At 36.2% G+C, this 14,768-nt stretch overlaps 1 protein-coding gene across 13 annotated transcripts in view; it reads right to left on the reverse strand.

Moving 5' to 3' along the window:
* The window catches only part of NEB (nebulin), a 241,861-nt gene that overhangs the window by 87,767 nt on the left and 139,326 nt on the right, over positions 1 to 14,768 (reverse strand). For all 13 annotated transcript variants that reach the window (XM_072611940.1, XM_072611945.1, XM_072611950.1 and 10 more), the window contains 19 exons: positions 14,087 to 14,290; positions 13,641 to 13,745; positions 12,241 to 12,345; positions 11,807 to 12,118; positions 11,007 to 11,111; positions 10,322 to 10,420; positions 9,951 to 10,052; positions 9,684 to 9,791; positions 9,019 to 9,330; positions 7,897 to 8,001; positions 7,697 to 7,801; positions 7,220 to 7,324; positions 6,132 to 6,239; positions 5,912 to 6,025; positions 5,289 to 5,486; positions 4,129 to 4,233; positions 3,385 to 3,489; positions 3,182 to 3,286; positions 2,229 to 2,336 (listed from right to left, as the gene is read on the reverse strand). In XM_072611940.1, coding sequence (XP_072468041.1) covers positions 2,229 to 2,336; positions 3,182 to 3,286; positions 3,385 to 3,489; positions 4,129 to 4,233; positions 5,289 to 5,486; positions 5,912 to 6,025; positions 6,132 to 6,239; positions 7,220 to 7,324; positions 7,697 to 7,801; positions 7,897 to 8,001; positions 9,019 to 9,330; positions 9,684 to 9,791; positions 9,951 to 10,052; positions 10,322 to 10,420; positions 11,007 to 11,111; positions 11,807 to 12,118; positions 12,241 to 12,345; positions 13,641 to 13,745; positions 14,087 to 14,290 — 2,610 coding nt within the window. The remainder of the gene's footprint in view (positions 1 to 2,228; positions 2,337 to 3,181; positions 3,287 to 3,384; positions 3,490 to 4,128; positions 4,234 to 5,288; positions 5,487 to 5,911; positions 6,026 to 6,131; positions 6,240 to 7,219; positions 7,325 to 7,696; positions 7,802 to 7,896; positions 8,002 to 9,018; positions 9,331 to 9,683; positions 9,792 to 9,950; positions 10,053 to 10,321; positions 10,421 to 11,006; positions 11,112 to 11,806; positions 12,119 to 12,240; positions 12,346 to 13,640; positions 13,746 to 14,086; positions 14,291 to 14,768) is intronic.

The following is a 14,768-nucleotide window of genomic DNA, read 5'->3' on the forward strand; positions in this document are numbered from 1 at the left end:
AGCTCTTTAGATGCTACATGCCAGTAGCTGATAGAAGAGACATTATTGGTACTAGCGCTGGTGGGATGTTTCCTTCTAACTATATTTGCTGTGACACATGGTAAAATGACTTGTGCTTAAGCCAATGTGCCATCTGCTTGGAAATGAATGAAAGAAGGAGCAAATAAATAAATAAAGATAAAAAATAAAGAATGCCTGTCACACAGATTATTACATGCAGTTATATAGACAACCTATATAGCTCTTTCAGTGGCATATATGTGTGCGTGTGTGTACACATGTGTGTAACATATAGAGCAAATGCATGATGAGAAGAAACCAGAATTAAACCGTAGGAAGAGACTGGTATGAACTGCCCTCAGGGAATTGGAAAGTTCCTTTAATGCTCATAATCTCTTAGAAACTAAGATCTACTTTAATGTCAGTATTCTATCAGTGTTGTAGTATGCTTGTGGTGAGTCATAAAACACTGCAGTTGCTGAGGAATTAGAAAGGAGTATTGCTGAGAGGGCAATGGTAGGCACATTGTGGATGTTAAGAGGCTGCAACAGAAAACAAATAAGGAACTAGCAAGAAGAAATGGAGAAAAGAATGTCATCAAGGAAAGAAGATGATGAGGGGTGAGGAGTGAATAAATGGTGGACAATCTGTGTATTCTCCTGTTGCCTTTGCTATGTAGGGAGAAAGAAAAGAAGGTTCCCCAGGACACTGAGCAGATAATCAGAGGTGAACTAGAGGGAGGATATGAACAAGAGAGGCATCCTATAGGGAGGTAGCTATCTGCATCCATGGAGAGAACATCCATATTGATGGGATAACAGGTCCATTAGAATATTTGATGACAACAGGTGTACTGGGGTAGATATGGCCCCCAAAGGAAGAGCCAGTTTAATCTTTACATGGAGATTTGGGAGAATGAACCTAATGGCTAAAATATCAAATGTTGTTAGTTGGATACCACTGTCCTCTACTCCTACTGTACAGGTTCCCATATACTCTAAGTTTGCCAGGTGGTCTTAGCTTGGAGTTTGTGAATTTAAAAAAAAATACTAACTATATTTCAATTCAATTGGTTTTTTTAAAAATAATACTATGGATTTTATTTTATGCCTTTAAAGAAGGGATTCACAAGTATCCATGGACTCCTAAAGAGACCCATGGCATGAAGAAAGTTAATAATTTGTTTTAGCCTGAGGAGATATCAGAATGATTACTAATACATGGAAACTACATGACATTCTCATTACTATGCCTAAACACTTCCACAGTTTTCAACATAAAAACTAAAACTAAGAAGAAAAATTATTATATTATTATATAAAGTATATAATACATATATAAATTATTATATTAAAAATTATATTATTATTTCTAGGATAAGACTAGGTTACCAAGGTTGTAGCACCAACCATAGGCAAAAGAAATATGGATGCCACACCAGTAGGTTATTATAGGAAGATGCTCCAGATGTGAAAGGTCAGAGGGTGGGAGCATCCCTCCCAGGTCTGTGGGTGTATATTATGCTGACTATTCATTTGCCTCTAATATTCTACAATTTGGGTATTTTTGTAGCTATAGTGACATATAAGACCTATTTGGACTAAATTCAGATTTTAAAAAAGCACAATTAAATTTCAACAAGTTTTTTTTAAAATAACTGGTTTGAATGATTAAAAAAAGATCAAGAAACTTTCCAGTCAACTGGGTTAACATTTCATGATTAATCTACTATGATTATTGTTTTATTTATTTATTTATCTTTATAGTCACACAAAAGCCTGTAGCCTAGAAAAAAGTAAGCTATAGTTAGGGTGCCCTCTATCATCTTTTCCTCTATAGTTATTGTACTTCCCCATTAACTGTATGTCACCAAAACAATTCCCAACAGTGGGAACAGGAAAATGATGAAGAAAGATTTAAGTGGCTAGGTTCTTAAGGAAGAACTAGGAAGAGTTGAACCTCTGAAATAGTGTCTTTTCTGAAAACCTTAAGAGCTGAGTTTACCCCCAGAAGGTACTGGAGAAGAATTTCCTGGCCATAAGTAATGGGTCTACCAACTTGTGTATCAATTTGTCAATGAAAAGACATTTTTTAAAGTTTATGGTGCCTACAATAACTTGCTTTGAGAGTTACTGTATCCTATGAGAATGGACGATATATGTGGACAGTACAAAATAAAACTAGAAAAACACTGGTAGGGATAAATATCACACTTCAAGTGTACTCACGTGGCTAGCTAGGTATTTCTGATTCTTGGCATGTGTCAGTGAGACTGTGTTGGTTGGCAGTATGTAGCTTGTAGCTTTCACTCTTTCCCAGGCATCCTTGTAGAGATTCTGAAAGGTTAAAAGAACAAAATGCTATTACTGAAAAATGTATTCTAATGTACAACTCTTATAAAAGCACAGAGACAGCTAAGTGGTATAGAGTGCTGGATTTGGAATCAGGAAGACCTGAGTTTGAATACTGCCTCAGATACTCATTAACTATGTGATTCTGGGTAAGTCACTTACCATATGCCTACTTCAGTTTCCTCTTCTATAAGATGATGATAATAATTGTAAATGCAGCCTAGGGATTTTGTAAGGATCAAATGAAATGATATATCTATAATGCTTTGTAAACCTTAAAGTTTATAAATAAATGTGTAAGTATATATTTATAAATATTTTATAAATAAAAAAGGTTGTAAATTATTTTTAATATTATTATTATTATTATTATATTATAGCCTTCTTTTAATTTTAGCCTTATATGATACCCCCAAATCACCACCATAACTTTTAACAATTCAAGGATTCTATAAGATTGATAAATCTCAGTTTTGGTCTAAAAGGCTATTCGAAGAAGCAAAGGAAGGGTTATCTCTGCTGATTGTCAAAGTCCTTGGCTGAGGGGAGAGGATAAGCTCAAGTTCAAGGTCAAGGCTGAGTACATTCCTACATGTGAATGACTGATCTTCATAATGTTGAGCAAAGTGCATGTACACACAGAAGCTCCATAAATTATAACCATGGGGTTTAGACCAGTACTATCCTAGAAATTATGATGATTTATAGGCAGAAGCAGAGATTGGAAGGACTGAAAAACAAAAAATGTAGACCAGAGCCCTTCTCTCTCTTCATCAAGTTTCTCTTCACCTTAGAAAGCAGATTGAATGAAAAAAAACAACCCAACTCACATTGCTAAAAAGACTTTTTAGGTTCTTGGTTCTGTCATGGTCCACTGTTTCTAGAATTGTGGTGTATTTGTCCTTGATTTGATGATAATTTTCTTTATATTTCACCTATAAACAGAAAATGTCATTTATTTCCATTATTTAAAAGCTACGAGATAAACAGGTAAAGATAACGAGATAGAAGGTAAAAATGAAAGGCAACCTACCTCACTGGCGTTAATGCCACTCTGAACGGCAGTCACATAAAGTGGCGTATCTGTGACCAGATTGTAGTTCTGTAAATTGTCTTTACTTGCAGCTGTATATTGCAACTACAGAAGAAAGACAAAACACGTGGGAAGTGAGAACACCAATGCTGATAGCTGACAATATGATTAAACCTATGTTCTTTATATGTATTTGATCTAACAGTGAAACTGTGAGGTGAGTACAAGGTGTTTTCTATATCTGTACAAGACTTTTCCTTTCCCTTCCCCAGAGTCAAAAATCCACCTTCCCAGTAATACTCATGGTCTGATAATGATTTACTTCACACCCAGGCACTGTTGAGATAAACCTGTAAGAAAGATATTTTGGGGGCAGAAGGTCTTTTGGCTTCCCTTAAATAATTATCTTTACCATCAAAAATAGAGACAGCTTTGTGTTTCAAAAGAACTAGGAATTTGATTGTCTGGGTTTCAGTTTCAGCATTACTTTGTATTAGCTATGTTATGGTACACAAAGGTACCTAACCTCACCACTCCTTAGCTTCTTCATCGCTTAAAGGGGCCTATGGATAATTTCTGTCTACTTCACTGGATCATTGTGAAGCTTAAGAGATAATGGATGTGGAAATATTTTGTAAACTCAAAATCACTAAAAATGGTAAATAATAATTATTATTTTTAAAAAGCCAACAAACACCAACAATGCTTCTCTTTATCCCCAGACTTTCAGGGGGTTTTACCTACCTGACTTTGGAGATCATAGGCTTTTTTAGCATGGAGGATTTGAGGCGTATCCCAGACATAGCATCCAATTCCTCTCAGCCAGTTCAAGTCATCTTTATATACATTCTATAAGGGAAAAAGGGTGGAAAGCAGCAATTGTCAGCTTATCTACAATAGTTCATTTTAACATCTTCATATCAATTAGCTTTAGATTATTCAATAGACTTGTTAGGTGCAGGTTGAAGGATTCCAAAGTGTAAGGGCTTCCAAACAAGTGCCTACTAGGTGCCAGGCTTTGTGCTAAGAGTTGGGGATATAAAATTAGACAAAAGACAATCCCTGTCCTCAAAAACTCACAGTCTAATGGGTGACTGTGGGTGCTGGATGGTTAAGGGAAACAAAGCATTAGACCTATTTTCTTTCCAGGTCAGAGGGCTTTTATCTTTATTGCTTGGAGATCTCCAAGGTAGGAGCTAGAGTCCCATAAGCTTCCCCGACCCCCTCCTTCTAGCCCCAAGATTGGATCTAATTTTTATAAGTGGTGGGGAAGGATAACTCAAGTTCTAAGGGTCCATGGGGTTGAGTTAGAAGAGCAACACAAATCCTGTACAAGATTCATAAGACTAAGACTAAGACTAAGAAGAACATGGTGAACATATATTCCTATATGTGCATATAGAAATGCTTCATCTCTTTGCCCTCCATTAAACATTTCTAGCAACTTACCAAGAACCAGGGAGAATTCTAATTTTGAATATCCTATTGACCAGTTCAAGCAATGGAGGAATGTATTGGGGGTACTAGGGTCATGGTGCCCAGAGATTCCAGATCTTAATCTGACCCTGCTTATGTTATTACATAAGGGTCCCTGAGTGAGGACCCCTCTACTTCTAGATGGTCAGCTGTATCCTGACATAAATAAAGAAGAGAAACACACACATAAAAACACATACACACACACATATACACACACATGCCCTGGCATACCAAAGAAGATCCTCACAGGAACCAAATACGCATACCAAAGAGGTCCTGATTTTCTATCCACATTCTGTTCCATATCACTTTGTATCAAAGCACAGACATCATATGAGAATGAGGTACAAAAACATATAGGTAGACAGATGGGATCTAGGAGATAGTGAAACATTACCTATAGGTAGTATATATAAAATACATACATCACTCAAAATCTCCTGGGCATTTCGGACACGAACGACATTGGGTTCTTCTGGCAGAGATGTCCACTGGTGAAAGTAATGTCGGTACTCCAGGTCACTGAGGATGTATTGGCACTTTTTAGCCAGTACATGATTCATCATGTCAATGGGAATATGGACATTGGCTTTGGAATCTTCATAATGTCTTCTGTAGTTCAACTAAAGGGCATTAATTTTTTAAAAGAAGGAATTAAAATGTGTTAGAATACTTAGCCTTATTGAGACCTTAATTATAACATAGGTCAATGTCTTTAGAACAAGAAAGTATTTAATGGACTAAATTTCAATTTGCACGAAAAAAACTTAATACTTCCTTTTCTCTTAGCCTGTCTTTATTCCTCTTCATCATAGGTAATCATGATGTAACACTGCTTCCTCTCTACCTGGTAGAGAGTTGGGGCGTAATGAGGACAGAACGGTACTTTGCTTTGTTGGTCAGTTTTTCTGAACTATTTTCTTGTCAGGGGAGGGTCAAATGGGGAGCACACTGAGAAGTGACATTTTTGATGTGAAATAACCCAGAAGGCATCAGTACAAAGTAAAAATTAGAAAAAAAATTAAAGAAAACAAAATTCCTTACTTACCGCACTCCTCATTTTCTGGAAATCCCGAGAATGAATAACAGCAGGGAATTCACTGATGTGTTTTCCAGCCAGGTAATGGCCCTTCTGCTTTTCATATACTTCTTTGTATTTAAGCTGTGAACCATTAACACCATTGAGAATCACTGAGCATATTTTTAACAGTTAGTCTTTCACACAAAAAGATCACACAGATATTAGAGGAAAAAGAAGTCATACTGACCAGACTATTCACATAGTCAGCATGCTTGGCACCAACAATCGGGATGTACCGCTCATCCAAGGTATAGCCATAAGCTTTAGTTCCTTCCCAGGATCCTTTATACAATATCTAAACAAGGGAAGTATGAAAATATTTCAATAAGACAAAATCTGTTTTCACCTTTAGTAAGATATATAGTAAGATAATTAAGAGACTAGAACTTGGTTATATAATATACTTGTGTCAAAGGCAAGGCTAAACCAGCTTTATAGGATTTTGGTATTATAATCTATCATCTATGGTATAGTTAGGGTTCTTAACCTGGTATCCATGAACTTGTTTTTTAAAAAATATTTTGATATCTGCATTTCATTATAATTTATTTCTTTTATAATCCTCTGTTTTTGTGCATTTAAAAACAGTACTCTGAGAATGGCTTCATAGGCTTGACTAGACTGGGGGAAAGAAAAAGATCTACAATACAGAAAAAGAGTTTAAGAACCTCTATGTAAATGGTAAACATATTGAGCAAATCAAATTAATAAAAGTTGAGGCACTTTATAATGAGTAGCAAAATAGACTGTAGATTATACATTTTAGATCTAAGGAATCTTAGAGATGATAAAGGCCAACTCCTTCAGTTTACAGATAAGGAAACAGAGGTTCACAGAATTTAAGTGGTTTCTCTAAGGTCACACCGCTGGGATTTGAGAGATCTAGGAGAGTTAGGTGAGGTCATCTCCAAAGTCCTTTCCAAGTCTAAATCTTTGATTACATGAAGAATTAATCAATTTACATACCTCTCGGATGTTAAGTAAATGATCAACTACCTATGTCACAAATGACTCAAGACAGAAAGAAAGCAGTCTATACTAGGTTAGCAATGAATGCTATCTGAAAGACTACTTCCTATCCTGGACAGAATGAGTTGTTACTAAAATGTCACTTCCAGAGGACAAAAATAACCATGCACCAAGAAAAGTTCTGCCCCATCATGAAGAAAATGGTGGCTGATGATGCAGTCAGCCAAGATTATAAATATTGACATGAACTTCAAACTAAACATGTATTGCATTATAAATAATTATAAATTGTAAAACATTTCTTACCGTACTATAGAGTTTGGCCATATCTCTGGAGTGGGATAGATGTGGAGTATCTGCAGAACCAATATACTTGCCCTTTGCTCGGTTAAATGTTTCTTTGTATTTGACCTAAGGAAAACAAAAAGCTGTCTATTAAGACAAGTATACCTTTGCTTTCTATCCCATCACAGTACTTACCCTAACATCTGAAATAATAAGAGTAAAATTCATTCATAAACATCCATCTGTCTTCATTTCAAATAAGGTTCAGCTAGTAAAAATACAAATGGCTTGGAGAAAAGCATTGCCCTTGTCTAAAAACAGAAAATATTTGCTAGTGATTTTGTCAGATTTTTTTTTTTGCCAAAATATTTATGCAACATTGTTTTTGTAGGTAATATTTTAGACAATGCAACCAACATTAAAATGATTAAGTCCTACAAGTATTTAGGCAATTGAATTATTCAGCTTACTTCCACAATCAGTTAAAAGGATACTTACATCACTCTGATTGACTGAGTTAATCTTGGCTAGGACAATCTCTGGAGGATCAACCACACTTGTATAGTTAGGATAATTGTCAAGAGCATCTTTCTTATATTTTATCTGTAAAGGGACAGAATAGATTAAGATGGATTGATCCTGTATATTCATTAGACATACAAAATGTTGAGTATGAACTTGAAGGATGCTTCACTTACTTGGTTCATCATTTCCTGGTTCCTTGTTACCCTCACATGTTCAACAGAATCCAGGGGTATCCAACCAATACCTCGCAGCCACTCTAGGTCTGCTTTATAGATATTCTAAAGACAAAAGGAGATATGTGTGTATTGTGTAGACATAAATGATGAAGATATTCCTCTCCAGGCTGCACTCTTGTTGTTCCAAACTCCCTACCATGCTATAAAAACCTCTTTACCCTGGAAGCTCACTGTATCTCTGGACTTCACGCACTACAGGTATTCTCTGTCTTTATGCCCTCTTCCTCTGATTGGCACATTTTCATTTTAAGGAAGATATCCAGGCCAATCATGTCTTCATTCCTTTCCAAGCTGCACCCTTGACTCTTTGGACTTTCTCTACCATTCTCTTCCCTCTCCTTCTGCTATTCAACTTCCTTTTATATGTTGCCTTCTTAGAATATAAGCTCCTTGAGGACAGAGATTATCTTTCTGCTTATACTTGTATTCCCAGGACTTAGGATAGTGGCATATTGTAAGTGCTTAGTAGATGATTGTTGGCTAGTCTGAAATAAAATAGATTTGAAAAGCATTTCAGTAGCTTTTGAAGAATCTCTATGACATTACAACTATCTACTTGTTCATCTGTCTGTCTATCCATCCATCTATCATCTATCTATCTATCTATCTATCATCCATCCATCCATCTATCCATCTCTCTCTCCATCTATCTATCTGTCTGTCTATCTATCTATCTATCTATCTATCTATCTATCTATCTATCTATCTATCTATCTATCTATCTATCTATCTGTGTATGTATGTATTGCCATGAGCTATTCTTTCTGGTTTGCTATCCATTATCCGTATTAGCAGTCATGGGAATGGGAAAAGGCATAGATAATTGAAAATCGATGAGAATTTTTAAAAGTTGTATTTAATTTTGAAATACAGTTAAAGTCAGGTAATCATTATAGACACAAATCTGAAATGCACATATCCTTCCTTTCCATGACTGGCCTTGCTTCTCCTCTTGACTCAGCTTAATTGTTGCCACCTTAGAGCCTCTCAGGTAGATGAAAGAGAAGAGACTGGAATGCAATTCATATGCAGATAATGTAGAATGGGTTAATCACTTACATCACTTTGTAGATCATAGGCCTTCTTTGCTTGGATGACATCATTCTGGTCTGGGTGACATGTCCACTGGTGGAAGTAATTTCTGTAGTCGATATCACTTACAAGGCTCTGGCCCTGCTTGGCTGCCACAACGGACACAATGTCAGGAGGGATGTTGATTTTGGATTTGGTTTTGTGATAGTTCTGTTTGTACAGTCTGTCATTCTGGATCTCCCCCGCATGCTCAAACCAAACCAGTTTGGGGTCATCTCTCATAGTGGGAACACCAACATAATGGCCTTTTTGCTTAACATGTTCAGCCTTATATTTGAGCTGTTGGGAGAAAAGATGCAGAATCATCTCATAATTACTATTTGCACTACTTACTACATAATTATGAATTACAAGACCTTAAGTTGCCTGGTCTGGATATTTTAACAAAGCTGGTGAAAACAAAGGGAAAAAAGATGAAGTGTCATGAATATTAGTTTTTTAAAGATTCCCCAGGAAAAATAAGAAACATCTGGGGCCATGGAAAAGGGAGAAAAATTAGCCTTGGATCCAATCCTGAATGGGAAATCAGGAAGGAAGTCAAGCTAAGATCTTACGAGTTTAAAAAAAACCCTCCCAAAGCGCATGATCAATGATCAGCCTTCCCAAGATGTACACAAGTAAGGTTATATTACCTCACTCTGGACATCACTGGAGTGATTGGCATGGACAAAAGGCACAGCATCTGGAGGTAAAAGGTAGCCTGTAGCTTTCTGTTTCTCCCAGCCTTCCTTGTAGAGATACTAAGAAATAGAATGCAACAATAAATAAAGGTTAAAGCCAGAAGTTTAAAGTAGTAGGAATGTTCATGTTATGGAATACCACTGATGAATTCATATTGATGCTTGAGATCAGATTGTACAAATGTACCAGCTAGCTACCTATAGCAAATGCTGACCTACCTGGTCCAGTATCCTTCCTGCTTCCTGGACAGTGTGTAGTAGTGGCGTTTCTGTTAGGGTATACTTTGATTTGATGTCATTCCAATTTTTGCGGTATTTAATCTGAAAAAGAGAGTGTTCATGTAATAAGGCATTTAAAGTTGAGAAGGACCCTGGAAAGGGTCATAAGGTTCAAGAAATTCTCAGTAATACAGTTTAGGGAAATCAAACCTAGGCACCTTTATGAACTGGTAACTTTATATCAGAAAATAAATATAAAAATAGGTAGATGAGCTTTGGGTAGAGGTAACAAGAAAAGCCATATTTAATAACAGAGAAGATCCCAATCTGATGCCATTGTCTAATTTTATGAAAGAAAATAATATTCTTACATCATTTAGGATCTCGCCACTTTGTTTGGCTGTCACATAATCCACGCGGTCATCCACAGGGGTAAAATTGAGAGTTTCAACCTTGGTCCGATATTTTTGCTGCAGAGAAATGATACTGTGAGGCAAAGCATATGGTTCTAAAAATGGAGGAAAGTATATATTCTTGTTTTTTCATCTATCCTGATCATCTAAAGCACCTTGTTTCTAAGTAAATAATATATTGAAATGTGTTTTCTTGGCACTTTGGCCTTCTTATTTTGATTTTAGAAAGAGAACAATCAACAGAGTCCACGATTTTTGTTTAGCAACATCACCCCTACTCCAATTCCTGCAGTGTCCTGAAAATCTAACTCAATTGGACAGTCAGTGGACACACATATGCAGCAGGAATAACTTCACCTCCAGAAAAATGTTACTGTTGGGAGGGCAGTTTTATTATCTATAGAATCCCCAGGAGAACCATATATGCTATGCATTTGATCAGGCATTTAGTCTGACCATGAATAATGGAATGTGACAGAGATAGCGCAGAATCACTTTGGATTAGTGCGAGTCTAAAGCAAACAGAAGTGTTTCCAATTGGTAAAATGGCCTGTGGGGCTATTGAAGATTGGACAATGCAGATTGGACATTTTATTGCTCAATCTCTTGTGAAAAATGCTTAATGGTGATGAAAAAGCATTACCTCACTAAAGATATCTGCAGCATGTTTGGCATGATTCACTGAAACAGAGTCATTTGGCATCCACCCAATTCCCCGCAGCCATTCCAAGTCTGACTTGTAAATTGCCTGTAAAGACAGAAAACAAGTAACGAGGTCAGCAGCCTTGTTGTCCCCTACCAATATTTCATAGGAACCCATTTCTACCTTTGCATGGGAATAAAGAAAAAAATATTACTCAAGTATTATATATGTTTCTTTCTAAATACCCCTTTTAGGTGGTATATGGTATTCATTTTTCCTCCCAAGCTACAGAAAGTTACCATCTTCATAGGTACTCTTTTTGACATAATATTATCAAGGACGATTTTTCAAGTGCCAATTGTATCTATTACAAGTTGGAATATCTCTTTGGCTTTCTTGATTTTCTCCCACAGCTATTGCTGGCAACTATAACTACCAATAATGATGATGATGATGAGCATATATTGTAGCATTTTAAAGTTTCCAAAGGGTTTACATGTTATCTCATGTTATTACATTTACAGCTAGATCAGAGCATCAATGTGCATACCAAAAGAAAATGAAAAGACCATGTAAAGTGGTCCTTTTGAAATGACAGAGAGAACCTTGTGTTTTATAGGGGTGGGAAAGTTATAGTTAGGGAACAAAGAAACTTTATATTTTATAGGCTATCATATGGGCAGGTTATTAATTGATGGACTCTTTAACTTCTAAGACCCAAGTGTATGGTATGTTATGTATATGTTGGATGACATGGCCAAGTACTGGAATAAAAGAGAGTTGAAATGTAGCAGACTCACATCACTCTGTAACTCATAGGCTTTCTTTGCTTGAATCACGTCATTCTGGTCTGGTAGACATGTCCACTGATGAAGGTAATGGTGGTAATCCACATCACTGACCAGGGCCTGGCTGTTTTTAGAATGTATGATAGAAAGCATATCCTCTGGGCTTTTGAACTTGGTCTTCCACTTGCCCCAGTCCAGCCTGTATTCTCTTTCATTCTGAATCTTGCCTGCTATCAAGGCCCAGCGGATCTTGTTATCATCTCTGGCGGTAAGGGTTCCCACATAGTGGCCTTTCTGCTTTTCGTGTTCCAATTTATATTTATACTGGAGAAGAAAATGATGGAGCACAATGTGAATCACAAAAAAAACCTTCTTACATAGTCACAGGACTTGTCTAAATGAAAATAAAAAGAGAGAATTTCCCCCCAAAAAAAATTCAATCTTACATCACTGGCAATCTCTCTGGAGGCCTTGGCAGCTTGAATTGGAATGGCATCTAGCCTCACATCACAGCTCATCTTCATTTCATCCCATCCTTCTTTGTAAAGTTTCTTAAGAGAAGAAAAAACATGGCATTAGTATAGTATGCATCATATTTGAAAATGGCTCCTAGGGACATGATGAAACTCTACTCTGACAAAAAAAAAAACCTTAAGTCCAGGCTACATGTGTCCCCAAGCAAGGAAAATGAAAGAATTATTTAAAGTAGCCTTTTTCAATGGACTGAAACAACATTGCATTTTATGGGGGTGGGAAAGTTGTAGCAAAGTAACAATAAATAAAGGGTCTTTATATTTTGTAAGCTATTAAAAGGAAAGTCTAGCAAGTTCTAGAGTCTTCAACTTCTCCTTAAATTCAGTACATGTGAGTAAAAACCTAAAACTAGACAACCAAAAAGAATCCCTACCTCTCTGGCCCATAGCTTCTAATACTTTTTAAATTTTATCATAATATTGGTGATATAGTTTTGTTCACCTACAGTCCAAAGAAAGCGTCTTGGTTTGTTTTAAATTTGCTGTTGATTTGTCCATTATATGGACAATGACAATAGATAACTTGGTCATCTATTACCTACACTCAGTTAACTTTAAGATGCAATATACTAGCAACTTACAATATTGATATGTTCGATATCAAACCCTCTTATCAAAGATATCAATGGAGTCATTACTAGGGGTCATCTGGTTTTCTGTAAATACAATGTTGAACATCCTTTCAATTTAACTGCTTGGAAGGAATGAAAGTTTACTGTGGATTTGCAGACATCTTTAGGATAATCCTGTGCTATAACTTCTTCAATCCTATATGTATTGATGAATGTCACTGGAAAATTTTAGCTTCGTAAGAGCATTTGTATGTTAGGATTGCAAATATTATTTGGTGTGGAATTATAGACTGGCAAACACTGCCATTTAGTTATATAGCAAAACAAAATGCCTGCGTTTCAAGGACTCATTGTTTCTGTCAAAAAGATGTAAACATTCAAATCATTGTAAATAATAGTATTCTTTCTTTGACTCAATGCACATTCTTCACAATATCTCATATGAACCCAGGAAATCCCTGTGGCAAATGAAGGTTGTATCTCTCTTTATCCACTTTATCCTTCTTCCTTTTTCCTTGTCCCCACTATCGTAGCCAGCGTAGCACCAAGAGTGGTATGACAAACAACTCGATAAGGAGAAATCAGGAATATGCTGCTCATTTTCTGACATGTTCCGTCAATGTTCTCACCATTGACTCTGGGGATTTTGTAGTCAAGTGTTCCTAAGTGATTCCTTGAAGTAATATGACAAGACCAAAGTGGTCATTTTTCAAACACGACAAAAATCATTAATGTACTTACACTGCTCACATTAAGAGCATTTGTTCTGGCCAGATTGATTTCTGGGGTATCTGGCATGATATGGATTGAGGTTTTGTCTTTGTCCCAAACTTCTCTGTACTTGGGCTGTGAGAGGAGGAAAAAAACAACAAAAGAAAATCACTTCATCAATGGATAGTATTGCCAATTCTATTATACATCTTTTAACTTTTTTTAATCAAAAATCCTAACTAAGAGCATACACAGCACATATGTTTCTGCAACAGATACAAATATATGGTCTACATTTAACATGAAATCTGAATTATCACTTTGAATTGTAGTTCATAGACCTAGCATGTCATATTGCCAACACTAATGATTGTTGATTGTTTTTTTGGAGGCATTATATGACAATGGAAATAAATTACTTAGCAAATATTTCCCATAGTTAGCTAACTTTAGGATATGATAAAGTAGCAACTTACAATACTGATATTTTCAGCATTTGCCTTAGCAAGGACAACTTCAGGAGTGTCAACTATACTTGTATACTTAAGGTCCTTCACAGGTGTCCTGTAGACGCTATCACACAAAATCTCCTGGGCATTCTTGACTCTCAGTATCTCAGGAGAACCTTCTGGCATCCAGCCAATACCACGCAACCACTCCAAGTCAGCCTTATAGATGGCCTAAGACAAAAGAGAAAGGAACAAGTTGTCTCATCTTATTGTATTCCAAACACCTAAGCAATGGAAATGCTCTCTATAAGATATACAATACAAAATATATACATGGCAAAAATGTTTTTTGTTATGTGCAACAATTCTTTTTAAAAGTCTGATTTGGGATGCTTTGGAGCTTTCAGTTCCTAAGAAATAGAAACCCCTTGGTTTTTAGCTTCATTGAAAAGACTTTTTGATGTGTTTACATATCTACTACCTGAACTGCATGGATTTTTAGAATAGCAATGATTGGCAGTGACAAAATGGAACAGTAAGCATTTGAAGAGTCTTTCCCCAGCATCATAATTCTTGGTTACAACTGAGTTAACAAAAGGTTTAGATTACCAGCAGCATATTAGAAATTGGACTCATATCAATACCCTTTAATACGTGTGTGTGTGTGTGTGTGTGTGTGTGTGTGTGTGTGTGTGTGTATGGTTCTTCA

This window comes from Notamacropus eugenii, chromosome 5, assembly GCF_028372415.1.
Source record: "Notamacropus eugenii isolate mMacEug1 chromosome 5, mMacEug1.pri_v2, whole genome shotgun sequence".
Classification (NCBI taxonomy): Eukaryota; Metazoa; Chordata; class Mammalia; order Diprotodontia; family Macropodidae; genus Notamacropus; species Notamacropus eugenii.